The sequence below is a fragment of the Schistocerca serialis genome, chromosome 10 (genome assembly GCF_023864345.2).
Source record: "Schistocerca serialis cubense isolate TAMUIC-IGC-003099 chromosome 10, iqSchSeri2.2, whole genome shotgun sequence".
NCBI lineage: Eukaryota > Metazoa > Arthropoda > Insecta > Orthoptera > Acrididae > Schistocerca > Schistocerca serialis.
The window spans coordinates 166,653,394-166,666,954 of NC_064647.1; the positions used below are offsets into that span (position 1 = coordinate 166,653,394).

The 13,561-nt window shown below is 43.1% G+C and overlaps 1 protein-coding gene across 7 annotated transcripts in view; it reads right to left on the minus strand.

Moving 5' to 3' along the window:
• The window catches only part of LOC126424864 (zinc finger protein 239-like), a 262,872-nt gene that overhangs the window by 94,097 nt on the left and 155,214 nt on the right, over nucleotides 1-13,561 (minus strand). For all 7 annotated transcript variants that reach the window (XM_050087680.1, XM_050087679.1, XM_050087686.1 and 4 more), the window contains one exon: nucleotides 1,491-1,540. In XM_050087680.1, the coding sequence (XP_049943637.1) occupies nucleotides 1,491-1,540 (50 nt within the window). The remainder of the gene's footprint in view (nucleotides 1-1,490; nucleotides 1,541-13,561) is intronic.

Sequence of the window (13,561 nt, forward strand, 5' to 3'; positions counted from 1 at the left end):
TAGGAGCCAACTGCACTTATAGCTCATCAAACAGAACTCACCGAGATGAGCCGGGATGTCCCACACTGCTTAGCACTGCCGTCTTGCTGCTACGCCACACTACATCCCAACTGTAGGATTGGTTAAGAAATTTGTTTAGCCATACACAGTATGCTAAAACCTTGGGATGTATCCCATCACTACCAGTTAACTTCCCTGTCTTTACATCTTGGGGTGCTGTATCTAGTCCCTCTAGTGTGAAGCCCTAAGACAATTGTGTATTGGCAGGTGTTATTTGCTGACTGTTACTAAACTACTTCTTTGTAACAATATTATGAGATGGAAAGTTGCCACTCAACATATACCTGAGATGCTGAGTCGCAGACAGGCACAACACACTCAAGTGGTTTCAATTGCCTGAGACTGCAGTCGTGTGTGTGTGTGTGTGTGTGTGTGTGTGTGTGTGTGTGTGTGTGTGTGTGTGTGTTTTGTTGTTGTTGACAAAGGCCATTGTCCAAAAGCTCTAAGTGTGAAAATCTTTTTGTTGTGCCTATCTGCAACTCAGCATCTTTACTATAAGGTGAGTAGCAACTTTCCTTCTCATAATATTGTTACATTCCATTCTAGATTTCCTATTGTTTGATTTAAACTACTACTTTTATTTTTCAAGTATGTTTTTTATCTTGTCAGCTTTTTGAGGTGAAGCAATTCTGTTTGCTATTTGGTATGGTGTCACTGAGTACTGTACAACAATTGGTGGGCTGCTTATACACAACTTCTTCAGCAAACGCCAGGACTGGTGACTTGATTTCTTACATCCCAACATGGTGGTTGTTTTGATCCCTTCTTTTAGATTCATTCACTCTTCACACAGTTCATGAGCTAGGTCGAAATCAACATCTACTATATGTCATTCATAATGTTCTTCATATTACTGCCTATACTCTGGAATATATTCCTTATGGTAAATCTTTGGTACACATTTATTTGGAGTCGCAATTACAGCATCAACAAATCTGTCATAATTTTTAGATGAAGCTTCATCTATCTGATTGATTTATCAGATTCTCTAGAAAATGTTTCTCAGTTTGCTCACTGAAAGTGACATCTCAGTTCTAGGAATGGATTAAATAACTGGAAACTGACACCCTGCTTCTTACAAGACTGGTTGGTGTTGGCCACTTGGAAAGTCACCTAGAACTTGTCTGGATATATATAAAAGTTAGTTTTGAGAATTTTATGATGAGTAGCAGAGATCTGGGTAGTAATCCCTGTTCAATGTTGCAGACCTGAATGTACACCTACTTTTTGCATAAAACATGAACAAAGGCATTATATTTCGAAATCATCAAATCAAGTATGTAAGCATTACAGACACCAGTAACCAGCATTTAATACTCTGTGTGCATAAAAGTATAGTGTTCTATTCCACTGCCGTGCTTACAACATGAAGCTGCAAAGCCATCCATGCACAAAATGAAAAAGAGGAGATACAAAACTCTGTACAATACCTTTCTGGTTCACTGTCACTGCTTGTTGACTCCACTCCATGTTTGAGCTCCTGAAAGAAGGATTAAGACCATTAATAGTTGTAGTAGTGGTGGTGGTGGTGGTGGTGGTGGTGGTGGTGGGTAGCAGTAACAATAACAGATCAGATGGTGCTGAAATATGGACCATTTGCAAAGCTAATAAGAACAGTATTCCAACAGTTGAAATGAGATTTTTTGTTGAATGTCAAAGGATATTATTTCTGACACTTTTCCCAAATACCACCATATACACTATTTTTAAAAAATCATGGGAATAGGACTCTCAGCATCTGCGACACTCCACTGAGCAATAACTGAGGACTGGGTATGTTACCAAATTATACCTTTTCATCTTTCACAAATTAACTTAACAATGAAACATCATTCCATCCTCGATCATTTACACAAAAAGAATTGATATGTCTCACAGATGTCAAAAACAGAGTGGAAACAGCTGTCGCCTTGGGTGCTTTTCATTGGATTTTGAGAGCCTCAGCAGTGTGTGTCCTGGAGCATTTACTGCTGCCTGAAACCTATACAGCACACTCCATATAAGTGTACAGAGGTCACCCCTGTGATATCTATTCCCATTCTTCAAATAAAGGCACTTGACATTTCTTGGAGAGACTGTGATGGAACAGGATGACCACAAATGCATCTGCCAAGCACATCCCACATATGGACGATGGTGTTTAGGTTGGGACTCAGCACCAGCCATTCCATTACTTCAACGTCCAGACTTCACAAGACAACACTGCTGATGCCCACCATATAGGCCGTGGCATTAAAGCAATTCAGGGCCACCACTGTATGCAAAAGTGATCACATGGTCCATCAATATTCATACAATGTACTGCCAGGTGGTAAGGCAACCATGGGCAACAACAAGATCTATATGACAGTCAACACAGAACCTTGAAAATATTTCTAATTCCTGGACAACATTTGGCAGGTACTGCACACCACAGATCTTTGCCCACAAACACATCCACCACTTTATGTCAGATGATATGTGGACTCACCTGTGAATAGCACATCTTGCCAGTGACAAAGTTGACAGCTGACATGGGAACAGCAGAACTGAAGTCAAGCTGCAAGATGTTCTCATGTCTACATCTACATCTACATCTACATTGATACTCCACAAGCCACCCAACGGTGTGTGGCGGAGGGCACTTTACGTGCCACTGTCATTACCTCCCTTTCCTGTTCCAGTCGCGTATGGTTCGCGGGAAGAACGACTGTCTGAAAGCCTCCGTGCGCGCTCTAATCTCTCTAATTTTACATTCGTGATCTCCTCGGGAGGTATAAGTAGGGGGAAGCAATATATTCGATACCTCATCCAGAAACGCACCCTCTCGAAACCTGGACAGCAAGCTACACCGCGATGCATAGCGCCTCTCTTGCAGAGTCTGCCACTTGAGTTTATTAAACATCTCCGTAACGCTATTACGGTTACCAAATAACCCGGTGACGAAACGCGCCGCTCTTCTTTGGATCTTTTCTATCTCCTCCCTCAACCCGACCTGGTACGGATCCCACACTGATGAGCAATACTCAAGTATAGGTCGAACGAGTGTTTTGTAAGCCACCTCCTTTGTTGATGGACTACATTTTCTAATCACTCTCCCAATGAATCTCAACCTGGTACCCGCCTTACCAACAATTAATTTTATATGATCATTCCACTTCAAATCGTTCCACACGCATACTCCCAGATATTTTACAGAAGTAACTGCTACCAGTGTTTGTTCCGCTATCATATAATCATACAATAAAGGATCCTTCTTTCTATGTATCCGCAATACATTACATTTGTCTATGTTAAGGGTCAGTTGCCACTCCCTGCACCAAGTGCCTATCCGCTGCAGATCTTCCTGTATTTCGCTACAATTTTCTAATGCAGCAACTTCTCTGTATACTACAGCATCATCCGCGAAAAGCCGCATGGAACTTCCGACACTATCTACTAAGTCATTTATATATATTGTGAAAAGCAATGGTCCCATAACACTCCCCTGTGGCATGCCAGAGGTTACTTTAATGTCTGTAGACGTCTCTCCATTGATAACAACACGCTGTGTTCTGTTTGCTAAAAACTCTTCAATCTAGCCACACAGCTGGTCTGATATTCCGTAGGCTCTTACTTTGTTTATCAGGCGACAGTGCGGAACTGTATCGAACGCCTTCCGGAAGTCAAGAAAAATAGCATCTACCTGGGAGCCCGTATCTAATATTTTCTGGGTCTCATGAACAAATAAGGCGAGTTGGGTCTCACACGATCGCTGTTTCCGGAATCCATGTTGATTCCTACATAGTAGATTCTGGGTTTCCAGAAATGACATGATACGCGAGCAAAAAACATGTTCTAAAATTCTACAAGAGATCGACGTAAGAGATATAGGTCTATAGTTTTGCGCATCTGCTCGACGACCCTTCTTGAAGACTGGGACTATCTGTGCTCTTTTCCAATCATTTGGAACCCTCCGTTCCTCTAGAGACTTGCGGTACACGGCTGTTAGAAGGGGGGCAAGTTCTTTCGCGTACTCTGTGTAGAATCGAATTGGTATCCCGTCAGGTCCAGTGGACTTTCCTCTATTGAGTGATTCCAGTTGCTTTTCTATTCCTTGGACACTTATTTCGATGTCAGCCATTTTTTCGTTTGTGCGAGGATTTAGAGAAGGAACTGCAGTGCGGTCTTCCTCTGTGAAACAGCTTTGGAAAAAGGTGCTTAGTATTTCAGCTTTACGCATGTCATCCTCTGTTTCAATGCCATCATCATCCCGTAGTGTCTGGATATGCTGTTTCGAGCCACTTACTGATTTAACGTAACACCAGAACTTCCTAGGATTTTCTGTCAAGTCGGTACATAGAATTTTACTTTCGAATTCAATGAACGCTTCACGCATAGCCCTCCTTACGCTAACTTTGACATCGTTTAGCTTCTGTTTGTCTGAGAGGTTTTGGCTGCGTTTAAACTTGGAGTGGAGCTCTCTTTGCTTTCGCAGTAGTTTCCTAACTTTGTTGTTGTACCACGGTGGGTTTTTCCCGTCCCTCACAGTTTTACTCGGCACATACCTGTCTAAAACGCATTTTACGATTGCCTTGAACTCTTTCCATAAACACTCAACATTGTCAGTGTCGGAACAGAAATTTTCGTTTTGATCTGTTAGGTAGTCTGAAATCTGCCTTCTATTACTCTTGCTAAACAGATAAACCTTCCTCCCTTTTTTTATATTCCTATTAACTTCCATATTCAGGGATGCTGCAACGGCCTTATGATCACTGATTCCCTGTTCTGTACATACAGAGTCGAAAAGTTCGGGTCTGTTTGTTATCAGTAGGTCCAAGATGTTATCTCCACGAGTCGGTTCTCTGTTTAATTGCTCGAGGTAATTTTCGGATAGTGCACTCAGTATAATGTCACTCGATGCTCTGTCCCTACCACCCGTCCTAAACATCTGAGTGTCCCAGTCTATATCTGGTAAATTGAAATCTCCACCTAAGACTATAACATGCTGAGAAAATTTATGTGAAATGTATTCCAAATTTTCTCTCAGTTGTTCTGCCACTAATGCTGCTGAGTCGGGAGGTCGGTAAAAGGAGCCAATTATTAACGTAGTTCGGTTGTTTAGTGTAGCCTCCACCCATAATAATTCACAGCAACTATCCACTTCTACTTCACTACAGGATAAACTACTACTAACAGCGACGAACACTCCACCACCGGTTGCATGCAATCTATCCTTTCTAAACACCGTCTGTACCTTTGTAAAAATTTCGGCAGAATTTATCTCTGGCTTAAGCCAGCTTTCTGTACCTATAACGATTTCAGCTTCGGTGCTTTCTATCAGCGCTTGAAGTTCTGGTACTTTACCAACGCAGCTTCGACAGTTGACAAGTGGGGTACACGAACAGGACATCTGGGTCATAAGGTCCTTTCTTGTAACCTGTTCGTTAGGTACCATTGGAAATAGAGGCTCCAATGGCCCTTCTGAGATTGTCTTGCAGTGCTCTGGCAGTTTCTGTATGATGCCACAATAAAAAGATGGTTAGATATTGGTCTTCATGTGGGGTTGAAATGTGTTGGTGACCTTGTCCAGCTTGCCTTGTGTACTGACCTGTCCCCCTGTAGTGTGTGACACATGGGGAAGCTGTGGAATCTGCAGCAACATGAACACAAGTCCATCCAGACTGAGCAACCCCGCAACTTGCACTGCATTAAGATGTCACATTTAATGCGATCAGTTGAATATAATGTCCACAAATGACAACTTCCATCTGTGTACCTAATTAGAAAACACTGGGACACTTCCTTCTGAGGGCTCACATGACACTGTAATGCATAACACAGCCAACAGATCCAATAGATGCTGAATGACTTTAAATGTACCCTGCACTGAAATCAAAGATTTCAAGTCATACAATAAGACCACAGGTACCACCTGTATCAACATAGATTTAAAATATCTGACACTGATACATGTGTTCCCCTAATTCTTTTGAACTGTGTAGAAGTAACTAAACACAAATTCAATGCCACAACATGCAACAAGTAGGCCTCAACATGTACAATGACACTGAAGAGAAGATTGTCCAACATGATAAATATATGATTTCTTTGGGGAAAGCTGTGCAGACTAACTGTGCAAGCAACAGAGTGAGTCACAAAACTGAAACATGCTTCAGGTCTAATCCAGGATGACTGATGCTGATTAATTACAATGAAATTTAAGTTCAAAGAAAAAAAGCACACTTTTTATCAGGAATCTTCCAATGTGTTTGATGCAGCCTGCCATGAGTTCCTCTCCAGTGCCAACCTCTTCATCTCACAGTAGCATCTACATCCAACCTCTCTCCTTTTTTGTTGTGTGTATTCTGACATCTACCTTCTTCTACAACTGTTGCCCTCTACGTCTCCTTCTAGAATCGTGGAAGTTATTTCTTCCCGTCTCAACATATGTGCAATAATTCTGTCACTACTTCTAGTATGTGTTTTGTATTAATGCCTTTTCTCAACAACATTCTGAAGAATTTTGTCAATTTGATTGGTCCACATAATTATCAGCAGCCTTCTTTCTATTTCACCCCAACTCAAACACTTTGATTCTCTTCTTTTCCAGTTTACCACAGTCCATGACTCATACTACAATCCAGTACTCCAGACATACATTCTCAGACATTTCTTCCTCAAATTAAGGCTGATGTTTGACACTAGTTGACGTATCTTAGTGCTGAATGCTTTTTTTGTATTAGACTTCTGTTTACATCTTTCTTGTCCCATTCATCAGGTATTATTTTGCTTCAAAACAGCAGCACAATTCATTTACTTCATCCACCACATGGTCACCAATTTTGGTGCCAAGATCACCACTAATCTCATTTCTGTTGTTTCTCAATACTTTTGCCTGCCTTTGGTTTACTTTCAATCTACACTCTGTGCCCAGTATATTGTACTTCCATTCAACAGCTCCTGTTATTCTTCTCCATTTCTAAAGAGGACAGAATTGTCCTCAGTGAAGCACATCAGTAGCAGCCTTTACCTTGATTTTTATTCCACTTCTAAATCTTCTGTTTTCTTCATTGCTGCTTTGACAGTAGAGGTGAAACAAGAGAGAAGAAAGAGCTCTTCCCTGCCAATGCCCTTTTCAACTGAAGCACTTCTCTCTTGGTTTACCATTCTTATTGTTTTTTTTTTGTTTACTTCACACACACACACACACACACACACACACACACACACACACACACACACACAGAGAGAGAGAGAGAGAGAGAGAGAGAGAGAGAGAGAGTGTGTGGAGGGTCCACCACACACCATATGGCGGCCTGTGTAGTATGTACACAGATGTAGATGTACTGTACAGAGTGTTTCAAAAAGAATAATTCAATCACAAAACTCCATATTTATTGATAGAAACATGTTACAAACACGGGATGGAATGCAAAATACTCAAAAAATTTAAAAGTTTTAGCTATGCTATTATAAATGCTCTGTGTGTCCACCACCAGCAGTAGCATGAATAACATCTAGAAAATAGCTATATTCATCATCAACTTTACACAATGTATCTGTTATTACAGAAGATATAGTGGCTATTATTCTGTCCTTCACTAGTTCTATGTCATGAGATAATGGGGAGATAAACAGACTTTTCTTCAAATACTCCACAAGAAAAAATTGTATGGGGTCATATCTGCCAGTCTTGCAAATCAAGAATGTAGGGCAGTGTGTCTAGGTACTGTGTGTTCCATCCAGCACTGAGGCAGTGTGTCATTGGTAAATTGACATACAGTATTGTGCCAGGGTGGTAGAGATCCATCCTGTTAGAAAATGAAGACATCAAAGTCGTCCTGAAGTGGAAAAAGCCAGTTCTACAGCATTTGAAGATAGCCATTCCAGTCAGTGTACTATACTCCAAAAAGAAGGGACTGTACACTTTTTCATGAGAAGTGGCACAAAAAATGTTCCCTTAGCAGAGCCTCTTTCATGCTCATAATGTCACGAGGTTTCTAGAGTCGCCAAATGTGCGTGTTATGTTAAAGTTACTTCACAGTTATATCTAAAAACAAAGATGATGTGACTTACCAAACGAAAGCGCTGGCAGGTCGATAGACCCACAAACAAACACAAACATACACACAAAATTCAAGCTTTTGCAACAAACTGTTGCCTCATCAGGAAAGAGGGAAGGAGAGGGAAAGACGAAAGGATGTGGGTTTTAAGGGAGAGGGTAAGGAGTCATTCCAATCCCGGGAGCGGAAAGACTTACCTTAGGGGGGAAAAAAGGACGGGTATACACTCGCGCGCACACACACACATATCCATCCACGCATATACAGACACAAACAGACATATTTAAAGACAAAGAGTTTGGGCAGAGATGTCAGTCGAGGCGGAAGTGCAGGGGCAAAGATGTTGTTGAATGACAGGTGAGGTATGAGTGGCGGCAACTTGAAATTAGCGGAGATTGAGGCCTGGTGGGTAACGGGAAGAGAAGATATATTGAAGAGCAAGTTCCCATCTCTGGAGTTCGGATAAGTTGGTGTTGGTGGGAAGTATCCAGATAACCCGGACGGTGTAACACTGTGTCAAGATGTGCTGGCCGTGCACCAAGGCATGTTTAGCCACAGGGTGATCCTCATTACCAACAAACACTGTCTGCCTGTGTCCATTCATGCGAATGGACAGTTTGTTGCTGGTCATTCCCACATAGAATGCATCACAGTGTAGGCAGGTCAGTTGGTAAACCACGTGGGTGCTTTCACACGTGGCTCTGCCTTTGATCGTGTACACCTTCTGGGTTACAGGACTGGAGTAGGTGGTGGTGGGAGGGTGCATGGGACAGGTTTTACACCGGGGGCGGTTACAAGGATAGGAGCCAGAGGGTAGGGAAGGTGGTTTGGGGATTTCATAGGGACGAACTAACAGGTTACGAAGGTTAGGTGGACGGCAGAAAGACTCTCTTGGTGGAGTTGGGAGGATTTCATGAAGGATGGATCTCATTTCAGGGCAGGATTTGAGGAAGTTGTATCCCTGCTGGAGAGCCACATTCAGAGTCTGGTCCAGTCCCGGAAAGTATCCTGTCACAAGTGGGGCACTTTTGTGGTTCTTCTGTGGGAGGTTCTGGGTTTGAGGGAATGAGGAAGTGGCTCTCGTTATTTGCTTCTGTACCAGGTCGGGAGGGTAGTTACAGGATGCGAAAGCTGTTGTCAAGTTGTTGGTGCAATGGTTCAGGGATTCCGGACTGGAGCAGATTCGTTTGCCATGAAGACCTAGGCTGTAGGGAAGGGACCGTTTGATGTGGAATGGGTGGCAGCTGTCATAATGGAGGTACTGTTGCTTGTTGGTGGGTTTGATGTGGACGGACGTGTGAAGCTGGCCATTGGACAGATGGAGGTCAACGTCAAGGAAAGTGGCGTGGGATTTGGAGTAGGACCAGGTGAATCTGATGGAACCAAAGGAGTTGAAGTTGGAGAGGAAATTCTGGAGTTCTTCTTCACTGTGAGTCCAGATCATGAAGATGTCATCAATAAATCTATACCAAACTTTGGGTTGGCAGGCCTGGGTAACCAAGAAGGCTTCCTCTAGGTGACCCATGAATAGGTTGGCGTACAAGGGGGCCATCCTGGTACCCATGGCTGTTCCCTTTAATTGTTGGTATGTCTGGCCTTCAAAAGTGAAGAAGTTGTGGGTCAGGATGAAGCTGGCTAAGGTAATTTGGAAAGAGGTTTTAGGTAGGGTGGCAGGTGATCAGCGTGAAAGGAAATGCTCCATCGCAGTGAGGCCCTGGACGTGCTGAATATTTGTGTATAAGGAAGTGGCATCAATGGTTACAAGGATGGTTTCCGGGGGTAGATTGGGTAAGGATTCCAGGCGTTCGAGAAAGTGGTTGGTGTCTTTGATGAAGGATGGGAGACTGCATTTAATGGGTTGAAGGTGTTGATCTACGTAGGCAGAGATACGTTCTGTGGGGGCTTGGTAACCAGCTACAATGGGGTGGCCGGGATGATTGGGTTTGTGAATTTTAGGAAGAAGGTAGAAGGTAGGGGTGCGGGGTGTCGGTGGGATCAGGAGGTTGATGGAGTCAGGTGAAAGGTTTTGCAGGGGGCCTAAGGTTCTGAGGATTCCTTGAAGCTCTGCCTGGACATCGGGAATGGGATTACCTTGGCAAACTTTGTATGTGGTGTTGTCTGAAAGCTGACGCAGTCCCTCAGCCACATACTCCCGACGATCAAGTACCACGGTCGTGGAACACTTGTCCGCCAGAAGAATGACGATGGATCGGTCAGCCTTCAGATCACGGATAGCCTGGGTTTCAGCAGTGGTGATGTTGGGAGTAGGATTAAGGTTTTTAAGAAGGATTGAGATGCAAGGCTGGAAGTCAGAAATTCCTGGAAGGTTTGGAGAGGGTGATTTTGAGGAAGAGGAGGTGGGTCCTGCTGCGACGGAGGATGGAACCGTTCCAGGCAGGGTTCAATTTGGATAGTGTCCTGGGGAGTTGGATCTCCAAAACGACTACCTCATTACTCATACACCTTACTAATTTTATCCTAACATACAACTACTTCACCTTTGAAAGAAAGTTATACAAACAAATCTGCAGCACAGCCATGGGCACCAACATGGCACCCTCCTATGACAACATCTTTAAGGGAAATCTAGAGCAGACCTTCCTAGCCTCCCAAAACGTCAAATCTGTAGCCTGATTCAGGTTCATTGATGATATCTTCATGGTCTGGACTGAGCACCGTGACAACCTATCTTCATTTCCTCACAATCTCAACACCTTCTGTCCCAGCTTCACTTGGTGGTTCTCAATAAAGTGTGCCACCCTCCTACATGTTAACCAACACCTCTCTGATGGCTCCACCCACACCTAAGTCCTCATTAAACCCACCATCCACCAACAGTACCTGCATTTCAACAGCTGTCATCCCTTTCACAGCAAAAATCTCTCTGATACAGCCTGGTCATGTCAGGACGGAGTATCTGCAGTGAATTCCCTTGTCCTGTAGGCTGAGGGTCTCACCAAGGCCTTCACAGACAGGCACCATCCCCTATACCTAGCCCACAAACAGATTTCCCATACCATTTCCTCTCACACCCTCAGCCATTTGACTACCTGCAAGAACCTGCCACAAAGGACTTTCTCTTTTTGTCACCCAGTACTATCCCTGACTGGAACAACTAAACCACATCCGTCATAGAGTTTTTATTATCTATCATAATGACATCCTTCCCACCCCTCCTAAAATGGTGTGCCATTGACCACCCAACCTCCACAACATACAGTCCACCCCTATGTCACTCTCAGTCCCAATCCCTTGCCACAAGGATCATATGCCTGTCAAGGACCCAGGTGCAAGACCTGCCCAGTCCATCCACACGGAACTTCCTATTCCATTCCTGTCACAGGTTTATCCTACCCCATCAGGGCCTGGGCCACCTGTGAAAGCAACCATGTAATTTACCAGCTCTGCTCCAATTATTTCACAGCTTTTTACATTGATATGACTACCGACCAACTGTCCACCAGGACGAACAGCCACTGCCAAGCTGTGGCTAAGAGCAAAGTAGACCATCCTGTGGCACAACATGAGGCTGAACATAACATGCTTTATTTCAATGGCTGCTTCACTAATCAAGCAATCTGGATCCTCCCCTCCACCACCAGCTTTTCTGAACTGCACAGATGGGAGTTACCCTTCCAACACATTCTACGCTCCCATAAATGCCCCAGTCTCAACCTACAGTAACATACTGCTCCTACACCTTCTGACAAACAGTTTCCACCTGCTCTGTTCTATCACTTCCTCCCCATTCTCATATCCCACCTCTGTTTGTTGCCCTCTACCAATGCACCCACCCATCAAACCCTCTCCATTCCTTTTTCACTCCGTTTTGCCCATGTCCTTGCCTCTAAACCTCTTGACAGTGCACCTGTTGGCATTCTAGTCCCTGCAAACTCCACTATACAGTATTCCTTTCTCCTCCCACCTTTCTCCTCATCTCTCTTCCCCACCTCCTCCAGATTGCTGCTTCCTTCCCACATGATAGCTGCATTCTGGTCCAAGCTGCTGGAGTTTACAGTCATGTATGCTTGAGGTGTGCTTGCTTGTGTGAATGAATTGCGTGTGTTTCTCTTTTTCTGAAGCAGACTGTGGCTGATAGCTTATGTGAAAGTCTCTTAACTGTGCCTGTGAGGAACTTTGTTTGTTATCTCTAGGGTAAGTAGCAATCAATCTTTTCTACAATGTTGTCAAATGAAAGGTTGCCTTCCTTTAGCCAATCTTCTGTGACAAGCTGTAGAGTCAAGTACTGCCTCGCATGTTCCCACAATTCTCCAGAACAAACTAATCTTACCCAGGGTCAAACTGTCTAGCCTGTGATGTGTCATTACAGTCTACAGCGCCAGTGAACTTTAACTGAAACTGATTTGTGTTATCAGTAACAGTACAATGCTTTTGTTAGTAGGTAGTTTCATAATGGAAGAAAAAGAAAGATATTTATATGCTGCCATCAATAAACTGTAAGTAATAGCTTACGCAGAACATGGAAACAGAGCAGCCGAGCAGCATTTTGACCCTCGACAAACAGAAAAAACTATTCACGATTGGTGGTCTAGTAAAGATGAACTGAAAAAAAAAAAAATATGAGGGAAGACTAAATGTGCAAATAGAGGACTGAGTGCAAAATGGTCAACATGAAGATGATGTACTGGAATAGTTTAAAGGACACCATCAAAATGGCAATGGAATTAACACAAAAATGATTCAAATATATGGTCATAAACTAGTGCCAAAGTGGAACTTAACAGACCTTAAGGGTGGAGTTGCTTGATGCTACAGGTTTATGAAGCATCATGGGCTTAGCAAGCAAACCAAAACTAAAATCTCTCTCAAAATGCCACAAGAGCATGAAGAGAAAGTGTGGAACTAAGCCAAACACCAAATATGGACAAAATTCCTCTGATATTTGATATGTTGAGTAACAGAGCTATTGTCATGAAAGGTGCTAAAACTAAACTACAACAACAAGTGGACATGAAAAAATGCACTACACTGTTGTCTTTTCATGTGGTACTGATGGTACAAAACTTAATCCAGTGATCATTTTTAAGTGCAAGAAAATGCCAAAATGTCCTGAAACATCACCAGGTGTTGGTGTTCCAGCATGTGACAAGGGTTCAATGGAAAAGGCTGATATGAAATTATGGATTAACATAGCACAGGAGAGAAGGAAAGGTGCTTTATTGAAGAAGAGCTCTCTTCTTGTGCGAGATCGGTTTAGTATTCGCTGAAAAGTTCTGTGAAATAGAAATTGGGACAGGGAAATACAGAGCTTGCTGTTATTCTGGGAGGACTTACTTCACAAAGAGAGGAATGGAACAAATGGTTGATGGATGTGACCCAACATGAAGTCACTCTGAAGGGAGCTTAAAACGATCTACAGTCAAACAAGTGTGTCAGTGGATAAAACAGTCATGGTCTAGAGTGAGAGAAGACATTATTGATAAATCTTTTAAGAAATGTGGCATAAGTAATGCTCT